Source organism: Protomyctophum parallelum (assembly GCF_964188405.1).
Source record: "Protomyctophum parallelum genome assembly, chromosome: 8".
In the NCBI taxonomy this organism is placed as follows: Eukaryota; Metazoa; Chordata; class Actinopteri; order Myctophiformes; family Myctophidae; genus Protomyctophum; species Protomyctophum parallelum.
Window position 1 is genome coordinate 11,521,131 of NC_139703.1, and position 24,684 is coordinate 11,545,814.

General features: G+C 42.1%; 2 protein-coding genes across 2 annotated transcripts in view; one reads left to right on the plus strand and one right to left on the minus strand.

The window, feature by feature from the left end:
* cenpp (centromere protein P) overlaps window positions 1-24,684 on the minus strand; it is a 114,587-nt gene that overhangs the window by 40,481 nt on the left and 49,422 nt on the right. The gene's annotated exons all lie outside the window — the stretch shown is intronic.
* aspn (asporin (LRR class 1)) lies at window positions 733-24,149 on the plus strand. Its single transcript, XM_083770550.1, has 9 exons — window positions 733-927; window positions 4,384-4,697; window positions 5,783-5,895; window positions 9,868-10,081; window positions 12,725-12,835; window positions 13,048-13,141; window positions 17,627-17,765; window positions 18,024-18,258; window positions 22,553-24,149. Exons 2-8 carry the CDS (start codon window positions 4,439-4,441, stop codon window positions 18,225-18,227), a joined length of 1,134 nt encoding a protein of 377 aa, XP_083626676.1. The 5' UTR covers window positions 733-927; window positions 4,384-4,438; the 3' UTR covers window positions 18,228-18,258; window positions 22,553-24,149.

Sequence of the window (24,684 nt, forward strand, 5' to 3'; positions counted from 1 at the left end):
CTCTTTTGCTCCCCGCATGGACCTGGATGCTGACCTAACATCACCAATGCACCTCAATCATGAATCACGATTGGTCGGTACGATTTGGTCTACAAAATGGACTACAAACAGAAACCAGAACACTTCAGACACATATTGCCTACAGATGGATGCATTCATATGCAGAATATGTTTATACTAGACAAGAATGCATTTGGCTGTAAAACATGCACTCAACCATGTATTACGTTAATAGTGATGAAATTCTCTCTCGTCTAATTCTTAATGAGTCCCTGATCGAAGCGCTTGGATGGAAGGCAGCAGCATGAGGAGGAATTAAGGACCAGTAGCAGAAGCTCAGTTTAGTTCTCCAGTTTCTGCCAAAGCATTTGACAGCAGGTTTATGTTTCAGTGTTTAAGGTGGCAGGAGACCAGGTGATGTGAGGTGAACACGCACAGTATAAACACCATCATGCTGCCCTGAAATCAAAGACTCAACAATCCCCTTCCTTTGTGTTCGACAAGTACAGAGAGAGAGAGAGAGAGAGAGAGAGAGAGAGAGAGAGAGAGAGAGAGAGAGAGAGAGAGAGAGAGAGAGAGAGAGAGAGAGAGAGAATGCGATCCGTGAACGAGATTTAAGAGATCTTTAGTATAACTGAGCTTCTCACGCCAAGACCTCAGCTGTGGTAGCTGTGGTTTCTGTTTCCACTGGGGGGGGGGGAGGAGGAGGGGGGCAGACAGACGAGAGAGAGAGAGAGAGAGAGAGAGAGAGAGAGAGAGAGAGTAAGTAAGTAATGTTCTTCTCCAGTCACTGGGAATTCATTGACACTCAAACCTGGAGCTTTCCAACTGGACCTCTCTCTCTGCTACCGCTCTTCTTCTACTGCTCCTAATCCTGCTGCTGCCTCCGCTGCATCCTGCCAGCTGACACCTCCCAGGACATCCCAGGTAGGATGCACACTACGCTGGTCTCCTCCACGCTCCAGCACACTCTAACTAACACCTACCGTCTGGGACATCACTCGCCCTACAGCTTGTAGATCTGCTATTTTTGATTGGGCGACCCGATGCGCAGCCAACTGTAAATCGGGCGTAACCAAACATACCTAACAAGACATCCCAGGTATAGGAGCCAACATGTTGCATTCATTAACGTGATCTCATGGATGGTTGCATAATAAATAAATAAAACAACGTCAATGGGTTTTACAGGGACAACGCGCCAGTGAATTAATGACATAAGTGCACTTATAGTGTAATACATTATGTATGTGTTCATGTGAGTAGGGAGATGCAGTATTTTAACAACACTACACTGATTATAGCGTAATAATCCCTGATGCTTAACACTGTGGTCGTATCTAAAAGACAATTTAGTACTACAGTATGGGTTTATGTACAAACTACCCACTATGTGGGTTTATATTATCACTTAGTACTATGTGAGTGTAGTGTATGATAATTAAGAATAGGTGTATTAGAAATGGTTAGTGAGTGTATCATAACTAAGACTAGTTAGTAGTATGTCATTGCGGAATTATGTTAAACTAGTTAAGGGTTGACGTTAAGACTAGTTAATGGATTTATGCTAAGAATAGTCAATGGGTTGATGTTAAGACTAGATAGTACTATATTGGTTTATTTTAAGACTACTTAATATAACATCAACCCACTAGTTAATGGGTTGATGACTTGATGTAGACTAGTTAATGGGTTGATGTAGACTTGTTAATGGGTTGATGTGTAGACTAGTTAATGGGTTGATGTTACAGTGTAGACTAGTTAATGGGTTGATGTAGACTAGTTAATGGGTTGATGTAGACTAGTTAATGGGTTGATGTAGACTAGTTAATGGGTTGATGTTACAGTGTAGACTAGTTAATGGGTTGATGTAGTCTAGTTAATGGGTTGATGTTACAGTGTAGACTAGTTAATGGGTTGATGTAGACTAGTTAATGGGTTGATGTAGACTAGTTAATGGGTTGATGTTACAGTGTAGTCTAGTTAATGGGTTGATGTAGACTAGTTAATGGGTTGATGTAGTCTAGTTAATGGGTTGATGTAGACTAGTTAATGGGTTGATGTAGACTAGTTAATGGGTTGATGTAGACTAGTTAATGGGTTGATGTAGACTAGTTAATGGGTTGATGTAGACTAGTTAATGGGTTGATGTAGACTAGTTAATGGGTTGATGTAGACTAGTTAATGGGTTGATGTTACAGTGTAGTCTAGTTAATGGGTTGATGTAGACTAGTTAATGGGTTGATGTAGTCTAGTTAATGGGTTGATGTAGACTAGTTAATGGGTTGATGTAGACTAGTTAATGGGTTGATGTAGACTAGTTAATGGGTTGATGTAGACTAGTTAATGGGTTGATGTTACAGTATAGACTAGTTAATGGGTTGATGTAGACTAGTTAATGGGTTGATGTAGACTAGTTAATGGGTTGATGTAGACTAGTTAATGGGTTGATGTAGACTAGTTAATGGGTTGATGTTACAGTATAGACTAGTTAATGGGTTGATGTAGACTAGTTAATGGGTTGATGTAGTCTAGTTAATGGGTTGATGTAGACTAGTTAATGGGTTGATGTAGACTAGTTAATGGGTTGATGTAGACTAGTTAATGTGTTGATGTTACAGTGTAGACTAGTTAATGGATTGATGTTATAGTGTAGACTAGTTAATGGGTTGATGTAGACTAGTTAATGGATTGATGTTATAGTGTAGACTAGTTACTGGGTTGATGTAGACTAGTTAATGGGTTGATGTTACAGTGTAGACTAGTTAATGGGTTGATGTAGACTAGTTAATGGATTGATGTTACAGTGTAGACTAGTTAATGGGTTGATGTAGACTAGTTAATGGGTTGATGTAGACTAGTTAATGGGTTGATGTAGACTAGTTAATGGGTTGATGTAGACTAGTTAATGGGTTGATGTAGACTAGTTAATGGGTTGATGTTACAGTGTAGACTAGTTAATGGATTGATGTGTAGACTAGTTAATGGGTTGATGTAGACTAGTTAATGGGTTGATGTAGACTAGTTAATGGGTTGATGTAGACTAGTTAATGGGTTGATGTTACAGTGTAGACTAGTTAATGGATTGATGTGTAGACTAGTTAATGGGTTGATGTAGACTAGTTAATGGGTTGATGTTACAGTGTAGACTAGTTAATGGATTGATGTGTAGACTAGTTAATGGGTTGATGTAGACTAGTTAATGGGTTGATGTAGACTAGTTAATGGGTTGATGTTAAGACTAATGTGTTGATGTTAAAACTAGTTCATGTGTTGATGTGAAGACTAGCGGTATGTGGACATGCAGGCCCAGGGACTAGCGGTATGTGGACATGCAGGCCCAGGGACGGGTCCGTGCTGTCAGAGGTATTTGCTGTCTGTGCAGAACGTGGGACCACCATTACATAGTTGTGGCTGGTGGTCCCACTGACGAGGCAGTGGAAAGGTCCTGAGACAAGGCATGCACGCAAACCCCACATTCCACCAAAGCTCTCCACTGGCTCCTAAATGTGTTTGATGAAATGCTGGGTTCCTATTTTAACAACACTGCAAATGTTTGCTAAATGGACACAGATGGTTCGTGTGCAGCGTGAGGTGTTTGGCTGAGATCGGTGCTTTTACGAGTTTGCATGGAAACACTGGTATGATAAGTAAGGCTCCCACAGACCTCACATGCCCTCTGCCCGGTGGACCGGCTCCAGATCAGCATCATGTTCTAATCTAAATGCTTCTCCAGGCCTGCTCCTGCCCTCATCCTCTTGACTACACAACACACCAGGTTTTGGGCTAAACACGAGTGTATACTCGGAACATTAGATGGATAAACCTTCATTGATCCCGCGAGGGACCAATGAAGCTGTCAAAGAATTACTGCAGCATGAAACACAAGGACAGATAACAGACAGGGCTAAAGAGATACTTATATCTCTATTACAAATTGATACAAATTTATTTACAAGGTTAAGAAGTTGACTTTGTGAAAAGGTGAAAAAAGGAGTGGACGTTTCGGAAAAAAGGTCTGAGGATCTCTTTTAATCACCTTTTCATAATGCCACCATTTCCATGATGCCTGGATACGCCGAAACTTTTGTCATCCTTGTCACTATGAGGCACACTATGGAACAATAAACATTATGGACTTTTATTTCTGTAGTGGGACCCATGGTTTGATTTGTTGAATACCTTTTCCACCTGGAAAATAAATTGGACGTTTTTGCATCCCAAGAGCCTCTACCTTTTTATGTCAGTGTATATGCCTTTTCCTGACCTGGCTTTGGTAAGCTTGGAGATTGGAGCCCCGCAACATACTTTATAAGCTTATACAATTGAGGCATTTCCTCAAGTGTGATGACATCATGGTTTTTATTGGTCTGTTGCTAACAGGACTCTCTGGGCTGCTATTTGACTGCCCGGGCAACGGTCTCCTAGCAACGGCACCATGCGGGCTCTCCTCCTACTGTGGCTCCTGGCGATAGGAGACAGCAAGCCGTACGAGCCAATGGACGCCATGGACTACATGAGGAACTACGACACGATGATGGCCGACAGACCGGCCAGTCGAAGGGCGCTCGACAGACCGGCCAGCCGATGGGGGGACGACGACAACGATATTGATGATGACGATGATGACGATGATGATGAGGATTGTCCATCTGGGTGTACGTGTTTCCCGCACGTGGTTCAGTGTTCTGATAAGGGTAAAATACCACTTCACAGCATAACACAATATTACACTACAGTATACTACAACACCAGTGGTTCTCAAGCCACACTCAGGTTGAGAACCCACAGGAACCCCACATGTCCCCAGATGATTTAGTTAATGTGCAACATTGTTTACGGACTGAACTGTTAACAAACCAACATGTGTTTGTGTTTGAATGTATTACAGGGTATCTGCACATTTCTAAACTGACAATTAAAGGCTTTTAAGATTCTTAAATAAAATAAATAAATAGAAATAAGACCATTACTGCAACAAAAGTAATCAACAAACTAGAGATCGAAAAGTAATAGTATCGGATTGGCCCTTATTTGTCATATCGGGTCATACCGGTATCGGTGAATATGCCTGTCTAACCACCGATCTGACACAGGGGTAAGGGGTTGACACTATGTCAGGTAAATAAAATGTTGGAGTTAGCTTTCGAGTTCCCCGAACTGCAAGTGCACATTTGATTGAGGAGTCTGCTATAAACACAACACAAGATATATAGATAGATAGCTATAAACATAACATGATAACACGACACTGGTATCGGTATTCGGTATCGGCTAACACAGAAATTGAGGTATCGGGATCGGATGCGAAAAAAGTGTATCGGGACATCCCTACAACAAACTATACTATAAAAACTGGTCAAACATTGGCCAAATTGTCAAATAGAGAAAGTGTCAAAAAGTTTGACAATAGCTGATCTGCACTACACAACATAACCATGTCAAGTTCCACATGTTAACCCGCCCCTCTTTTCATCCATTGGTTGCTGTTGCACAGTTGGACAAAAATCCTAATTGTCAAATATTATCAGAAAGAGGTAATCATTGCAAAAACAAATCTACAAAGTCACAATAGACTAGAATAGATTTGGCTATTTTCACCATATTTATCTGTAGAACAGAGTGAAACAAAATGTAATGCCTCAACTCCAACAATTCCTGGGCGTCCGTAGTTAAAATATGATTATTTTGGGGGGCAAAATGTCCATGCTACTGTATTTATTTTTAATTGTGCTCGCATTTGTGTGTGCGTGTGTGTGTGTGTGTGTGTGTCTCTCTACAGGTCTGATCTCCATTCCAGAGAAGATTCCAGAGGACACGCGGATGATTGACCTCCAGAACAATGACATCACTGACATCAAAGAAAACGACTTCAAAGGCCTGAAAGACCTCTACGTAAGCCTAAGTCCCTGTGAACCGGTTCCATCACATTTGGATCCGTTTCCGGAACAGTTTTTTTTCTTCCACACGGTTTCCTTAACATTTTAAAGTCACAAAGATAATATTTGCACTCCCTTAGAAGAAATATCACACATGTAACAGTCTGACATACAGTACAGCCCTTGTCAGAGAACTATGGCAGTGTAAAAATAGTAATAATCATTCATCTTAGAATAAATAAATGCACCACGTATGTGTGTGACACGTGTGTGTGTGTGTGTGTGTCTGTAATCCACGTAACTCAAGAACTGTTCACCCCACCGACTTCAAATTTGACACACACGTTCCTGTGTCCGGCCTGGAGTCAGTGTCCAGAACCGCCACAAAATGCTCTGGGACTTCCTGTAGAAGTCCCAGGCTCTGCCTCAGCCAATTGATTGCCATGGCAACCCCACACCTGCCATTTAATTACTTAACCGGACCACTTTTCACAGTCAGTTTGCACTCTTCAGAATGATGACAGGCAGACAGACTCGACATAGCGAGACTCACAGCAAGGGTTCACGGATGTTCCCTCCCCGCATATACCGGTGGCCGACGGGCACAGGCCTAGATGATTGTAATTGAGGTAAAAGTTTGAAATAATCGTGATATTGTGTTGAAGTCATTATTGATCGCCCAGCCTTAGTTCCAAGTAACAGGGACGTGTAATCATGAGTCATGACATCATCATGTCCTCCTCACAAACGACATAGAATATTTCTAGTCAGTGATGAGCTACATGAAAGGCAGTGTAAATGGTAAATGGTGCATTTATATAGCGCCTTTATCCAAGGCGCTTTACATAGATTGTGCATTACATTCACCCATTCATACACCGATTGCGGCAGAAGCCATGCAAGGTACCAACCAGCACATCGGGAGCAATTTGGGGTTCACTTCGACATGTAGACAGGAGGAGCCGGGATTCGAACTGCCAACCCATGGATCATTGGACGGCTCTACCTCCTGAGCCACAGTCGAGTGTAGTGTAACATGTGTTATGAAATATGAACAGCAAGTTCAAATTATCTACAAGCTCATGTGTGCTTGTAGATCTGCTATTTTCAAAGGATTTTTATACATTTGAAAACTGAAATGGGATATTCTGCATAATGAGTACTGTCTACTTTTGGTACTTTAAGTACATTTTGATGCCAGTACTTTTACTCACATAATTGTCTCCACCAGGCCGAAGGCATGTGGGGAGAGTATGTTTTGCACTCCGTCCGTCCGTGTGTCCGTGTGTCCGTCCGTCCGTCCGTCCGTCCGTGAGCAGCTAATCTCGGCCACCGTTAACCCGATCGATGCCAAATTTTGCACACACACTCCCTGGATGCCAACGATGAACCTCTGCCCCAAACTTTCCACAACGGCCTGTTATAGCGCCACCAGGAGGCCGCTTTGTGCAAAACAAGTTTTTGCACAGTACACCTACAGATTTTGTCCAAACATCACGCAAATTGGTACACAGTCTCTCTAGAGCCATTCAACGAAACCGGTCTTTCAGATTTCTCACACTCCATCCTGATTGGTTAAGATTGGCTTCCAAAATTCACAGGAGTGCTCAGTTTCAAACAAAATGCTGCAAATCATGAGCACATTGCGTGATTTCCGTGAAATTGTGCACCCACATTCCCACTAGGCCGAGGACGAAATGCCACATGAACAATTTCAACTCAGACTCAAGGTGGCGCTATAACTGGCCGAAAAGTGTTTTTACCTCTAACTGCACGGATCTGTGGATAACTTTGTATGCCAACTCCCTAGAGGCCAAGGAAAAACCTTTGCCTGGAATTTTTCACATCTGCTCTTTATAGCGCCACCAGGAGGCCGACATATGTAAAACACATTTTCTATTATTACACCTTCAGATTTTATCCAAATTTCACGCAAATCGGTATACACTATCTCCATAGTCATGTGATCAACACGGAGCGGCACCATTTCCCATCTTCCATCCTGATTGGCTAAGATTGGCTTCCAAAGCTCACACGATTCGTCCATTTCGAAAAAAGGCCACAAATCACAAACACAGTGTGCAATTTCCGTTAAATTATACACGCACATTTTCACTAGGCCGAGGACGACATGCCACAATTTTTCCCTCAAAATCAGCCTCACGGTGGCGCTATAACAGGCCAATTCCTGTTTTTAGCTATAACTGCATCGATCTGTATACAACTTATGTATGCACACATGGAAAAACATTGTACCTGCATCCCTCCAACACGAACCTCCGGCCCAAATCTTCCTCAACAGCCTGTTATAGCGCCACCATGAGGCCACAACCTGACCTGCCCTGGTGGAGACCTGTGCCGATTGGCACTTTGTCTAGTTTTTTTTATTCCAGACTTGTACTTGTAACTAAAAGTTTTTTTCCACTACACCGTCCCAGAAGTCAGTATATTACAACTATTTACGACTTGATAGCCTGGCGACGACAGTCTGCAGCGCTGTGGGGAAAAGGCTGGTTTTAGAAGTCAGAAGCTTAACCTTCCCCCAAACGACCACCACATCACTCGTCCTGTATTTGTAACAAACAATGGACAGAGGGCAAGTCTGAAATTGTTTGATGAGGAATGTTTGGTTGTGAGCACGCAGTGAACAAAGATCTCACCATCCCTAAAACCCCAGTCAGACTGTATGGAGTCTTTGTACCACCATGAACCAAGTGGGCTGGTAGCCTGGTACTCAAACATGTCAGGAGACGCCCTGACAAGGTCACGAACAGACAGAGGATTATTGTCTCATTACATATACTGCATACTGTCCTGGATTCAGCCTTAAAAGACCTCTCGGCCTGTCTGTCAACTCTGTTTTTAATGGCTCCAACATCACATGATGCACTGCATTTGCACGGCTACATTCACATGAAAGAGGCATGTAAAATGTAAATACAAAACATATTGTGAGGATGGCAGAAGTCCAGATAGTCTGTGGGATAATTATCTCCATTCCTCTACACAGCATTACACCATCTGTCGGTCCTACAGAGAAAAACAATACGGTCTGTCTGTCGGTCTCTCCGTCTGTCTGTCCAACACTCTCTGTCCTACCAGTGATGGAAGAATAACTTCTTTCACCCATTAAGACCTGAGGCTGATTCTACAAATCTCTACTAAATCAGTTTTGCTGAACAACCTGTTTCGTTCTAAGACCTTTTTATATCAAGGACATGAAAAAGTCAAAGCGAATATTTGATTAAAAAATGTTTTTTTGAAAGCACAATCACATTAATGGATTAAAATTAGTAATGCATTCATGTATTCATCACTTTAATGTTGTAGTGTGTAAATGTGGCATTTACTTTAATTACTGTTATGTACAGTATGTGCTGCTGGCCAAGCCTAACCTAATAACCCTAATAATATTGTACATCATCATTTGTATAAATAATCTAAATCGGCAAGTGACTATAGTAGCTAAAGGCTGTGAAATAATAGGGTAAAAAGTACCAGCCTCTGAGAAGAATGTAATTGTAATGAAAGTGTAAATGTAAGTATAATTGAAAATGATACTGAATCTTGCCCCATACTACCCTATATTACGCTAAAATAAACTAAAACTAACACTCAAACTAATGAAACTATACTAAAACGAGTCTTTTAAAAAGCAACAATATAGATATTAGCAAACTAAACTGAAAACAAAAAGGCAAAATGAAAAGAAAAAATAACCAAATTCTAAATTCTAAACTATAATAACCTGGGTAATTGTTGCGACAGTAACAGGAAGGACTCAACATCTGCTGTCTGGATGAAGGTCTTTGATTGCAACGTTGGCTTCCAGCTGGAACTCAAACCACAGCATGCCGTCATCAAAGCACCAATCACACGCAAACATGTGCTTACATCATCAAAAATGTTTTAAAGGTGTAATCCATCCAAATAACAACAGTGCAGCAGTGTGGTCTTACTGTATATTGTACTTGTCTTTTCGTCCCAGGCTCTGTACCTGATCAACAACAAGTTGTCCAGTATTCATCCCAAGGCGTTTAAGGACCTGGGCCGTCTCAGGCTGCTGTATCTGTCCTACAACCTGCTGACTCAGATCCCTGCCAACCTGCCCCCCAACATCCTGGAGCTCCGCTTCCATGAGAACAGGATCAGCAGAGTCCAGAAGGAAGCCTTCAAAGGCCTGAGGAGCCTCAACGTGCTCGGTAAGGACACACAGTTGTCTCTAGTCTAGAGCAGTGGTTCTCAACCTTTTCAGGCTGCAACCCCCCAAAATAATCCTGGGGACGAAAGCGGTTTATAGAAGCGGCTAGCGCCCCTTAAATTACCAGAGGGGGCTTTGGAAAAGCGTTGTTGGCTCATGAGACAAACGCACTTGGAATGGGAAATAGAGGGGTAGATGTAATTGGTAGGGTCTGTCTGTCTGATGCTACTGATGTTTGTGTGCAGGTATGACATACTGGCCTAGATTTTGAAGGTGCGTTTTACCTATGGTAATACATAAATTGGCCTCGCTCTGCGCACATTCGTATTATGAAAGGCATATCGGCCCGTGTTGAACGCACTCGGCCCGTGTTGAACGCACACACATTATGGCATACGGCGTTCCTGAATATTTTAGCATTGTGGGAGTGTCCATATGTTAATTATTTTCGCTTTGCGCAATTTGCTATTAAGCCCCTTGACCTAAAGACACTCAGCGCATAACGATTAGACGTGGGTCTGACCACCTCATAAACGCAACAAGCACTGTTTGATTTTACACTTGAGCGGCTCTGGGAGGCTGGTAGAGTGTTGCCATGTCTGTTTATTATAAGCGGCTTCTTTTTCTGTAAAGTTGCTTGTAAATATTGGTAGTTGTACTATTTTGTGGTTGCTTTTCTTGTTTCTAAAGTGGTTATTTGGGCTTTTCTCCTAATGTTGTTTAAACCAGTGATCCTCACACAGCACATTCCCATGTCAAGGATCCCCAGATGAATGCATTTGCCCAACTAAGGACGGCTAATCCAAAAATTAAATAAAAAAATTCCAAGATTACTTTTGAAAATAGCAGATCTATACCAGCTCACAATGCATCACATTCATTCATTAAAACTATGAACTCTGACTGCAGGGGGATATATATAATGATCATTATAACAATGTGCAAGAACATATTTAAAAAGAAGGAAGAACTTTATATTTGTGGACAATCAAAATATGTTTTTTTATTTTAATGTGGTGTCATTAAAAGTTAATCTGGATATGGCAGACTCACTATCTAGAAAATAAAAACATGGCACTTCATTTAAAATAGGTTACAGACCCCTGTTATATGCGCTTATCTTTATAGACCTATTTACTTGTTTCTATGAGACATGGCAACAGCCTCGTTTTGCGTCTTTTTTTTTTTTATGTTGAGATTAGAAACGTCCATAATTCTTTCATTTCTCAACCTTAAAAATAAATAAAAACATCTCCATAATCCGTGGGAAGTTTGCTTTCATATGCTGTATCACACCCGATTCAAGTCTTCTTCAATAAAATGCTACGAGCGAACTCAGCGAAGACCATACCATCGGGGCCACAGCATTACGCAGCACGCATTCAACTCATTCCTTCGTCGTGACTTGAATGAAATAAAATATAATAAACGTTATTTTACTGGTGTTTTTCAATAGAAACAAATAAAGAGCGTGTGTAGGCTACTGTGTGCAAGTGCAACAGTGCATGCATGCACTAGGCTATATTTCTTCCGTGTCGGGATGGTGATTGAGCTCTTCAAGTTCACAGCCCGTTTGTCTTTCATAAAAAAACGTTGATATTAGCCTATAAATACTCATGGTTCTCTCATTTCTCAACCGTTTTATTAAATGTAAAAATCTCCATATTCCTTAGGAATCTTGCTTTCATTCGCTGTATGGTACATGGTTCTATCGTTATCGAATTAAACAATATCAAACTTGCATGTTCGGGGGTTAGACGATTCTGGGAACATTACGCATGGATTGCCAATTTGCCAATATGCTGCTATCTACTCGCAGTTCCATTCCGATCTGAAAGGTATAGGTAGGTGGGTCTGTTCTTTTGAGGCATAAAGGTGATAGCATGCAGTGCAATAGGAATAATTAACCCAAATGTGACAAAGTCATGTCATGTCTTCTATGGTGCCAGCCTGAAGAAATGTAATACCACGATCCCCAAAGTGCGCATTCCGTATGTGACATCAGCTGACTGGTAAATAGAATAGTACGGACATGTTGATTGGGTACGTCTCAAACACGCCTTAAACACACCCATGACTAATTCAAGGCCGTTTTGCGCACTCCGCGGGGTGTCAAAAGCGCTTCTTAACATGCCCAAAATTGCAATATGACATACAACACGCCCCCAGATCATAATACTGTAATATGATTAGTAATATTATTGGAACTGCTTAATCGAGGCCTATGGGTTTTATCTGACAGGCCCTTTTTTATATCAATCAATCAATTCACCTTAATTGAAGTGGCAGATGCAAAAATTATATTTAAATGATATTGTTTTAGGGGCATGTCATGTGATCTACCTGAACAGCCTTTGTGATCTACTGGTAGATCACGATCTACCTTTTGGGCACTCCTGATCTAATGTAATCCTGGGCCCTACACTTCCTCTGCCAACCTGGGGAGGGGGGGCAGCGGACTGACCTCATGCTTCCTTTTATGCATGAGGAGTACAAGCTGCTTCTTTTCACCTAACAGGGGGGGGGGAGTTTCCCCAGCCGGACGTAGCGTGTGGAAGGAACACGTTATTCGTTAGTCGTTCATTAAACGTAACCGAGGGAAAGTTGTCATGATGACGAATGATGTCTGTTTGTTCTCCTTCAGAGTTGGGAGCCAACCCTCTGGCCAACAGTGGCATCGAGTTGGGAGCGTTTGATGGAGTGTCCACTCTGTACCTGGGCATATCTGAGGCCAAGCTCACTGCTATACCAAAAGGTAAACTAACTAATAATTGATGCGGTGACCCCATGAACAACACAGGACTGTGATTGTACTGGTCAGCTCGCCCAGTGACTAACAGTAATACTGTGATTGTACTGGGCAGCTGCCAATGACCAACAGAACAAGAATGTAAAGGTTTTGATCAGTCAACTTACATCTGGTTGTGTGTGTGTGTGTATGTGTGTGTGTGTGTGTGTGTGTGTTAGACTTGCCTTCCTCCATGACGGAGCTTCAACTCGACTACAATAAGATCTCAAAGGTGGAGATAGAAGACTTCAAAAGATTTAAAAACTTACAGAGGTACAGTATGCATAGTACAGTATATGACCCTAATTTACCAGAGGCTGGATTCACAAAATTCCATTAAGAACAGATGGTTGGAATAGAATTTGCCGTAGGTTTGAACGAGGGGTCTTCAGCTTTTCTTTTCCTAAATCTTTCAATGCAACTTGATAAAAGCAATAACTGAACTGGCACAAAGGACCTACTGCTGCACGTTGTACGAGATAATCCACGACTTAGGTGTGTTTTAAAGGACATTAATGTGCGGTGTGATGGTGAAGACATACATCAAGAGTGTAAAGAATTCCCACAAAGGGTAGAGTACAATGGAATGAGTCAATGTATTTATTATACAAGAAACTAGCTCCAGGAGAGCTCTCGGAGACTGCAGCATGCAGCCTCCATGTCATACATGTTTATACATGTTTTATACAAAACAAGATAATAAAAATAGCTGGAGGTGTGGTTAGTGGACAGATTCATGATTCCAGCTAAATGAGGACAAAACAGAGGTACTTGTTGTTGCCCCAGAGAGTATTGTTCCTAAGGCGGTGTCACTGTATTGGGCCCCTTAAACCAAATGTGCGCCTAAACATTAGAAACCTTGGTGTTCAGTTTGATCAATCAATGCACCTTGACATTCATATTAAAGTTGTTACCGATACATGTTTTTTCCACCTTCAAAATATTGCCAAGCTCAGATAAATGAAGTACTATAGACGAATAACAGTTAAAGGACCACTTCACCACTTTTCAACTTCTCTTCCTATAATTGGTCCTAACTAATGTTCATGATAAAATACCACAATTTTTTCCTACTCAGTCTGTGTCTCATAGGAAAGCTGTGGGCAGTTCAGAAACCCGTCCACCAGTGACATCATCGATGGTGAATCCAAGCTAATAGAAACGGCAGGCTTTCTTTTCCTGAAAAGTTGCAATGCAAAAGTTGAAGCCATCGTTCTCACGATAATACAAATCTAAATATATTTTAAAACAAATCTAGTTTAAAAAAAAATCTGCCTAATGATGATGTCACTGGTGGACGGGTGTCCGAACTGCCCAAAGCCCTCCTATGAGACACAGACTGAGTAGGAAATAAATGGTGGTGTTTTATCATGAACATTAGTGAGGAATTATATGAAGAGATGTTGAAAAGTGGTGAAGTGGTCCTTTAAAAGTCCACACTAATTATCCATAATGTATAAATGATGGATAAGGGGTCAGGACAACGAGGCCTTTTCGTGGAGGGGTCAGAATAAAATTTGGACTTGTATCACACACTGTACTATAAATTATAGTTATTCTGACAGGCAACCAGCCAGTTTGAACATGGCTTGCCTACTACTGTGAGTTGGAAATACAGTAGACCACTGACCACTGGTGTATGCGTTTAGAATGTATACTGTATGTATGGTTACACTTGAGCTGAAACCAGTATTCCTCCAGAACTCTAATAGTGATATGCACAGTACTGCATGTATCTGCAGTTCCAGTTTGTACTTTGTCCTTAACGGTTGAATGTTCCGTCTTTCCACGGGCGTCAATGAAGCGATCATACACTCGAGGGTGTGCTTTACCATCATTATTGGCAAAACAGTGATGCGGTCAAGCACACTGTTCCCTAAGTATCACTGAAGTGCCAATGATGACGGTTCAGAACACCCTCGAGTGTAATATTGCGGTTATTTAAGTAACCAACAAAATACAACATGTAATCAAAAGGTAGTCATATTGTGGGAATGTGGGCCAATTCGCTGTGTTATCTTACTTTTCCTGGAAATAAAGACATTAACTAGTCCCTGTTAGTGTTGACTCAGCCAGTCCAATCCCATTGAGATTACTCTGCTTTTGTTATTTTCTTTCCACCTTTATTTTACCAGGAATAGTCCCATTGAGATTTAAAAATCTCTTTGGCAAGGGAGTCCAGGCCAAAACAGCAGCCCATTAAGTTTCACATAAAATAACACAAATAACATAAAGCATAAAATCTAAAAAACAGAACAGATTAGTGCCGTTCAATGGCAGGAAATGTGCAGACGGTTATGTAGTTCTTTATCCTATTTTTTTAGGGGCTCTCAGACAAACGTTAGAAGTCCATAGACTTGGTTGCCACATGACATCACGACTCACGAGTGAAAGCTAGACGTTGGAGGGGAGAAACTACGATTTACTAATGTGTTGCGTTTAAGACAAATATTCAGTTATTCTGTATAATGTTTCACTTTAAGTAATATTAATATTATGTCTATGCAATGTTTGTATTTCTGTACTTTAGAAAGGCTTTGCATTATCGTGGAGGTGTGTACAAGACAGTCCTATTACTTTTTTAACTTTGATGCAGCAGTACACAGAGAAGACAGACATGTTCAGAAAACCTGCCGAAACCTGTCGATTACGCCTCGTGACACGTCACGCCACCATATATGGTTGACACTCCATATATGGTGGCCATATAGACGGCAAGACCAACTCCATATATGAAGATCACGACACTGACCTCATCAAACACTGGATAGCCAGTCATTACCTAGGTCTGCATATATGGAGCCTATATGGAACTCTATATACAGTATGTACTGGCATCAAACCTCAATCCCTTAGGCCTCCATATATGGAGCTGACCTGTTCTGACATTCCATATGTTGATCTGACCTCATCAAACCCTGTACACACAAGACACGCTCCATATATGGCTAGTATACACAATTCATTCCATTATGATGATCTGACCCTCCATGCCAAAACACTCGCCCAGCAGTCTGCCGTCACCCAGGCGGATGCTTCTCGCCCTCAGGGCGTCTTACTGGTTACCTTGAACTGTGTTCAGGTTATTTTGCTACTCACCTGTGAAGAAATCGGTCGGACTAACGAGAAGTCGGAACAATGACATGTTACCAGTCCCTACACTGACCGAGAACAGTACAACTAATGATACTACTAATGTACTGACTATTCTAAGTAAGTATTCTGAGAGAGTCTGGAAGAATGTTTGTGGGAGGGGAGTGGGAGGAGCCGACATGTGACGGCACACGGGGCACGCGGCAGACGTTTGCAGCCACAGGGTGATGCAGTGTCTGTGGTAACCATGGTTACAGGACAAACGAGTGTACACCTCCCCTTCAATGTAGTCACTACAGCAGATGCTACAGGAGTCCTCCACAGACTCACGGACGCTCATATGTGGCAGACTGTGTATTAAATGCTCACTGGCTGGTGGAATCGCTGGGTAAAACTCTGCAGCCAGGTCCACGCCCGGGTTGACATGTGCCTCCATGGACTCAATGATGGCCTGATGTTCCAGCCGATGATCCTCTACTGGCAGTTCCTGAGCCCGCCTTATCTCCAGGTCCTGTGCCGGCCTCATGACCCGTGACAGACTCATGTCCACTTCCTGTGACGGACCCAGCTCCATTTCCCGTGTCCACCTAATCTCATCTCCCAGTGTCCACCTAATCTCATCTCCCAGTGTCCACCTAATCTCATCTCCCAGTGTCCACCTAATCTCATTTCCCAGTGTCCACCTAATCTCATCTCCCAGTGTCCACCTAATCTCATGTCCCAGTGTCCACCTAATCTCATCTCCCAGTGTCCACCTAATATCATGTCCCAGTGTCCACCTAATCTCATGTCCCAGTGTCCACCTAATCTCATGTCCCAGTGTCCACCTAATCTCATGTCCCAGTGTCCACCTCTGCCACCTCTGTGCCAGCCTCATGTCTCGTTCCAGTGCACACCTCAGTCGCAGCCGTGCCCGCTTCACCTTATCCCATTCCCACCTCATCTTCCTCGCCCGTGTCAGCCTCTGATGTGTTGACAAAACACGTGTGAAGTGACGGGATGCAATATTTATATTTACAGTATATTACTTACATGACATCACATGACGTTTACTGCTGTAAACAAACATTACAAGTCCATAGACTTGGCTGACATTATGTCCGTTAAAAGTGCTCTAAAAACATTAAAAGTCCATAGACTTGGCTGCCATATGACATACTTTCAAAACCCAGACGTTGGAGGTGCTAGCGGCCCTCAAAAGTGCCCTTGGCAAATGTGGTCTGGCACCGCTCAGTTGTGATCGGATTTCACTCATTCCGAAGTAATGAGGGACCAATCAGGGTCCAGTATGCAAATATGGGGCAGGTTTATCACCTGAGGCATTTTTTGAAATTTCCCTTTGGAAATGCAGGTTCCACACAGAGATTCCAGACTAAAATCTGAGCAGTGATGCTAGGCCATGCTAGGCTACTGTTGTGTCATTAGCACACGTCTGAGCAGCTCCGATGATGATGTCAGAGTGGGAGGAGCTTCTAGTACACAGTAAAGCACATTGAGGATTTGTCCAGGCTGTTGACTTTCAAATTTCTAATCCGTGGTAGTCAAATTTATATAGTGATTAGGCAGCGCTCAAATCTTTCTTGTTGTATAAGGATTGTATCCTTATCCTTCTGATTGTCTGTCTGTCTTATTTGTTTTTATGCATGCCTGTCTGTCCGTGTGTAGGTTGAGTCTGGGTTTTAACCAGATCAAGTCTGTAGAGAATGGAAGTCTGGCTTCCATCCCAAACGTCAGAGAAGTCCACCTGGAGAACAACAAACTGAAAAAGGTCCCCCCTGGTCTAAGCTCCCTCAGGTACCTGCAGGTACGTTGCACCTGGTCTCTCAGGTATCTCCACATTATACGCCACAGTAAACGTGATCCATCGTTAGTCGCCGAGTATTTAGGCATCATTATCATCGATGCCATATATGGTGATATTTCTGATAAATATTAGACACACCCTTTCTACGTGACTTGTTGTACTCACAATATTGTAACTAAGTAGTATTGTAACTAATTGACCTTTACAGGTCCCTATGGAACGATGAGATGTTGTTCACCCCACTGTGTGTCTCCCCAGGTGATGTTTCTTCACGGTAATAAAATCAACTATGTTGGGGTGAATGACTTCTGCCCCAGCAGGGACAGCGATAAGAAGAGCCAGTACAGCAGCATCAGTCTGTTCGCCAACCCAGTGAGATACTGGAACATTCCGCCCACCGCCTTCCGCTGCGTGGCGGGAAGCCGCGGCGTCCAACTGGCATCCAACTTCAGGAGGAAGTAGGATGTCTATGCCACAAGCTAGAACAATGACGGTGCGTTCAAAACCCTGAGGGCCAAATAACTACAAACCTCTGTGGGGTTTTTTTACGATGGGTTTTTAATATAGACGCAGTTGTTAAAGGACGACTTCACCCATTCTAAACCTATGTAATGCTCATAATATGGAGACAAAATTATTCTTACTCCGTTTGTGTCTCAGAGGAAGGCTGTGGACAGTTCATAAAACCGCCTAGCAGTGAACATCATCGTCACAACAAGATTTGTATTAACGTGAGAACAATGGCTTCCATTATAGCATACTAACTTTCGGGGATCATTATCACCCCAAGGACCCTATAGAAAGGGTAGAATAGAAAGTCTGCAGTTACTTTCTATTCGTTTGGATTCCCACATTTTTTTTTATTTTATTTTTTATTTTTTTTTGCGGCTTACGCCTTTTATTGATTTTTGAAGGGACAGACAGTAGGCTGACAGGAAACGGGAGAGAGATGGGGGATGACATGCAGTAAAGGCCGTGTCGGGCTCGGGAGTCGAACCCGCGGCACACTGCGACTGGATTACCAGTCCGGTGCCCAGACCGTTACGCTACGGCCTGGGCCTGGATTCCCACATTGATGATGCCACTGGTAGGTGGGTTTCTGAACTGCCCACAGCCCTCCACTGAGACACAGAGTGAGTAGGCAAAAATGCTACCAGATTATAATGAGCATTAGTGAGGACCTTTAGGTTGTAATAATTACAGTATGAAGATAAAGCAGGTGAAGTCGTCCTTTAAGATTGCCACCTGATGTTAAGACTGACACCTTGTGTCACCTGGTGTCAATCAGAATGTCAGCTATATTGTCACATCATACTGTAGGTTTACAGCGGTAAAACAGGTGGGTGAAATATTTCTTTCGTATAAGCTCCGTCATTTGTAGTTTTCAGGAAAGGGAGAAATGGAGATAGAAAGAACAGCGAGGAAACCAGGATAGAAACAGGTCAGATAATCACATTGTTCCTACAAGAAAATGGGTACAGTACATACATACAGTACAGTATACAGTACATGCAGTCAGATATCCCAGATATTCAAGTCAAACTATTGATTTGATGATGCCTCATTAATACTGGTTGAAGCTTTTAGTCACAGCAAAAAACTAATTTTCTGTGTTCATGTGCTTATGACTCGAACAGCAGTTTAAACTCACGTGAATTAGCTAATCCCACAAAATAAACACTCTTGGTATGCAAGGACATTACATATATAAATGCACCAAGTCTCTGTGTGTGTGTGTGTGTACGTCTGTAATCCACGTAACTCGAGAACTCCTTGCCCCACCGACTTCAAATTCGACACACGTGTTCCACACCACCACACAGGGGGTGCAGTGCCTGGTGTTGAGTCGGTCGGACCCACGGTTGTCCAGAACCGCTCCAAAAAAGTATCTGCCCGGGGTCTGGACGGGGCCCCTGTCCAGTGTCCGTATATGGAGCTGGTCTGTTCTGACATCATTCTGACATCTGAATAGACTCCATATTTGGGCATGCTTGACAAAGAACCCCATATATGGGCATAAAAGGGACACAGGCATAATATCTGGGTGGGGCATGCATTTCAAACTTGCATCGTTCCAAGTAGGCCAGTGCCCAACGGGCACCGCTGTAGAGGCTCCAACAGGCACCGCTCTCAGGGCTCGACAGTGCGACTAGGTACTCGCATTTGCGACTAAAAATATCACAGTGCGAGTAGTAAAATTAAATTTGTCGCACAGGTGCGACTACATGATTTGACCATTCAATCGTGATAAAGAGAAGTCTCTGTCTACAGCAAGTGCACATTCTATAGTCGCGGTTCTATACCTAAATCTATATTTCTGAACGGCGGTGTCGTTCGCCAAAAAGAGCAGAGCTACAAGCTAACAACGTGTCGAGGCTCAATGCGGCGTTCATTTGGAGATCTGTCCCCTTTGCTCCCACCGCCCCGCCCCTCCCTGTGTTGCTGCTCAGTTCTCTTCCCCACTGAGCAGCGGAGCGAACGCAGCAGGGTAGCACAGAAGGAGTTGCTAGGACCCCGACACGTTGAATACTAAAGTTATTTAGAAAGTTTGTAATGTTAAAACATCACTTGATATAACTTTTAACCAAACGTGGGTGAAACAGCGTGCAGCCGCGCACGTAAAGAGTTCACGTGCACACGCACATGGAGCAGACTGATTGATTGGTATACCAAAACAACCCTTGCTTAGCACCTCGCTAAAAGCGTGTGCGCAGCGCAATACGAATGACCGACCTGGCTGGATATATTATTAGTCAGTGGCTAGCTCAGGTCCATAACTCTAAATGCAACGCATTAGACTAGAGCTATGGACCAGAGCTAGTCAGTGGCCTCACTGGCCTGCATAACGAGCAACGTAAAAAAGGCAAAGATCCCCCCACCACCTCCTTCCACCACGCCGAGGTGTAGCCTATATGTCCGATGTTCTGTCTGAACTGAAGCAGTCAGAGCCAAGGAGAATGTTACAATACTAATTCACCATTGAGTAGCCTCTGCACTGTCTAAATGTCACACTCACATGATGGAACAGCAAGATAAAAACGGATAGTCTGTCTGTCCATCCATTCATAAAATGAATTGACTATCTATCTATCTATCTGCAATTCTGCATACCAAACTAATAGTCTATCAGTATAAAAACAAATTGATTATATAAAAAAAATATGATATCCAGATGAATATCAATATTGTGATCATTTCTGAAAATATATTGTGATATAATATTTTGTCATATTGCCTGCCCCTACCTCATATCACTTTATTAAAGAAGAATCACACCTGTGTGAAGTGAGGGGCACTCTTATCATCATACATCATGGTTTAATTTACGTCATAATTATTGGAATTTTGACCTAATTTCTCTGTTCAATGTCAATGGAAAATATTGAGACGTGTGGGGACTAAAGCTGTATATAGGAGGGGCTAGCGCCCCTCAAAAACACATAATTTGATAACTTTTCATTGTGCTCCTAAAATAATTTGTGTGCTACTAGATTTTTCAACTTAGGCGCACAAGTGCTACTTGGAAAAATGCTAAGCGTCGAGCCCTGACCGCTCTAGTGTTAGATAAAACTGACTTTTAAGGCAGTGGTTTTCAAAGTGGGGTCCGGTGACTCCTAAGGGTCCTTGGGGGGTTCCAGGGGGTCCCACTCCCAACTAAATGTGTTAATAAAGCATCACAATTATTTTAACCATTGTATACAAGCAATTAACACGAGAACAATGGAGAACATCTGCTATTACTTTTATTCAAAACATTTTCAGATGGGTGGTCCACGACCAAATATATATCAATACGGGGGTCCTGATGTTAAAAAAAAAGAAATACTGCAATACAGCTAGCCTTTTTCTAATGAACAGACCTGATGTCCCCATGCAATAAGTAATGTTTTAATAACGTACAGTATTATTTTGTATCCTCCATGTCCTATGAATTCAGTTCAGGCCGGGTGTGTTTGGTTAACGGGATGCGTTCCGCTGTTGTTGATGAATAATGACGACCTGTGTGGTTTTGATGATATTATGGGTTTACAGCCAGCTTAAAAATGGTTCCAATAGACATAAATGACGCAGACGTGGGTTCTTGCTGGGACAATTAAGGCCGTGTTCACACACTGCGTTTTGCAAGTGGAAAAATGCATTTTGTGCCAGTATGGAAAAAATAACAACAGCGCATCATAACCACTAGACCAGTGGCTTTCACAGTTTCTGTGCCCAAGACAGACACACTACTAGTCAAGTCAAAATGCCAATCCAGGGCCCAGGCCGTAGCGTAACGGTCTGGGCACCGGACTGGTAATCCAGTCGCAGTGTGCCGCGGGTTCGACTCCCGGACCCGACACAGCCTTTACTGCATGTCATCCCCCCATCTCTCTCCCGTTTCCTGTCAGCCTACTGTCTGTCCCTTCAAAAATCAATAAAAGGCGTAAGCCGCAAAAAAATATCTTAAAAAAAAAAATGCCAATCCAGTCCCACACACCTGCATTCATAGGGAAAATAGAAGATCTACAAGCTCACAACCATGTGACAGGTTGTTAGCTTAAAATAGATATGCGGTGGTAAAGGATCCCATTCATCCCAACTACCGTAGTTGGGACAAATGGGATCCTTTGCTTAACGATTCTACAGGTGGTTCCGATAGGACACAACACTAGTTATAGAAACTTAACTTACAGGTCTATAACTCTGAGTGTACAAATGGAACCAAACTGACTCCTACGGGTCTGTTGTAACTGCTCACTAACAGGTCCATTCGTACTTTAACAACTCAACCTATGCTGTCTCTCCAGGTCTCTGATTGGCTTGTGAGTATGGGGTCAAGCGTGTCACTTCCTGTAGCTAAGCCAGAGGAAGCTAGCTGAAGCAGATCTGAGTGAGATGACAGCGGGACAACCCAACATCACCACAACGCGGCCCAATAAATAAATATCCACCGTCATTAATAACACAATTGTTTACAGGGAAAATGATATTTGAAAGAAAAATATTTGTAATGTATAGCGTTTGCCTCTCATATCAAGAGTGTTTTCCAGCATTCTTAATGAAATGAATGGTTTCTGACACACCAGTAGGCCAATATATAATACATTTAACCACATCAGCCCTAATGTCCCTATTGTGTTAACTCTGGGGCCAACATTGGGTTAAAATTGCAGACCTACTACACGTTGTGAGCTTGTACTAGATCGGCTATTTTTTAGCAAAGAGATGTGGTCTTAGTGGACCATACAGAGCCCTGGAGGGACCAGAGTTAAATACGAATATAGGGTTTATAAGTGGTTAAAAATAACTATTGAACTTTGATGACGTTTGGGGTGTGGTGGTCACGGCTGTTTTGGGTTTTGTAAATTTATACTTAGTCAGAATCCACTTTGTCCGAGCATGCATCTAAGTGCACAACCCAAACCTCTACCAAAGTTTAATCGGCGCTTTAAAGACACTACCATCGTGGAAGAGTCATCAGAATCTTGGGGAACCACTAGACTTTAGAAAGAGCTTTGCTATAGTTCATGTTACACAAGAGAAAGAGCTTTGCTATAGTTCATGTTACACAAGGCTTTACACCAAAGACAAGCTCACTGCATTACTCAGCCTATTCAGTTGCACTCATCATCAATAAACATCCAGCCACAACACAAGCCATCCAACAGCACCCCCCAGTGGTAGACATAAGTGGTACACATGAGACCAAATGGAATGGAACCGAATAAGCATTGGTTGAATGCTATAGTTCATGTTACACAAGGCTTGTGTTACTTAGAATAGACAACATCAAACTGAACAGGCTACAAGTACGTATAAAAGAAAATAGAGAATAAAACTTTACTGTTGTTTCCTTTTATTTTATATAAATAATGACTTTTCATTTTAGGTGTGATCAAGTTGATATCGGTATTTTTAGGTTTTATTTTTTACATTCTGACAATGAATCAAACAACATTCAGACCTGCATTTAAACCTGCATGTATGTATGGCGGAACAGCTGATAAGTGACACAGGCATTATTCATTCTAGTATAATCACTTGCAAATTGTTGTACAATCTATATAATATCTCACTGCATGTCTCTCTGTATGAAACGTGTTTTTCTTTTTACAAGCTAGTTGCTACAGCATATGTTTTACATTTCTGTGTTGTTGTTTTTTTTGCATAATGTATGTTATAATTCCATGGTTCTAGAAAGTTCTACTCTCAACCTGAAAAACACCTGGGAATTCAATGTTGTTTCTTTCTGTTGGTGTTCAACAGATGGGAGGCAGAGGAAGTAGTCCTACGTAGATCAACTAAACACCACACCAGCCCACAGTGCTACTAGTGTTGTAGTAATCAGCTGACATGGTGCTATATTTATTCTGTATGAGTCAATAAAGCTCACACTGCCTCCCACCCCTGACTTGTCTGGATGCTTGGCTATCATAGAAAACTTGTAGCCTATGTTCAAAACGGTTACTTTTCAGAAAATGGAGAAGAAAAAATAACGTGTTTTGTTCCAATGGATCAAAGTATAGTTATTATTAGGCATGTATCGATATATCGTATATTGATATATAGATATTAATCCCGACGATATGAATCAATTTATTGAAATAAAAATAAAAACATCGATGTTCAATTATTATTATTATTTAGGGGGGCTATTGCATTATGGTGTGAAATGTGAGCTTTAGTCATATTCCATCATATTCAAGTGCTTTTGGAGAGAAATGAGTCACTTTCAGTAGTAGAGCACTGTAGAGGGGAGCTGTGTGTGTCTGTGCCCAGGTGATGGTCGTTGATGCTCATCAAGGAAGGCAATTATGTTTCTGCACTGTCAAAAGTAATGCTACTTCTTTTGCAATGTAGTGGGGGGGGGGGGGGGGGGGAGATAAATTATATATAAAAAGAATTGTTCTGGAAAAAAGATTTGTTTAAAATATTGTGA

Bases quoted from the DNA above. Each gene is read 5' to 3' on its own strand.
- aspn (XM_083770550.1), top strand. From the start codon at position 4,439: ATGCGGGCTCTCCTCCTACTGTGGCTCCTGGCGATAGGAGACAGCAAG. The intron at 4,698-5,782 runs GTAAAATACCAC...GTCTCTCTACAG, and splicing joins GGTTCAGTGTTCTGATAAGG to GTCTGATCTCCATTCCAGAG. The intron at 13,142-17,626 runs GTACAGTATGCA...GTCCGTGTGTAG, and splicing joins AGATTTAAAAACTTACAGAG to GTTGAGTCTGGGTTTTAACC.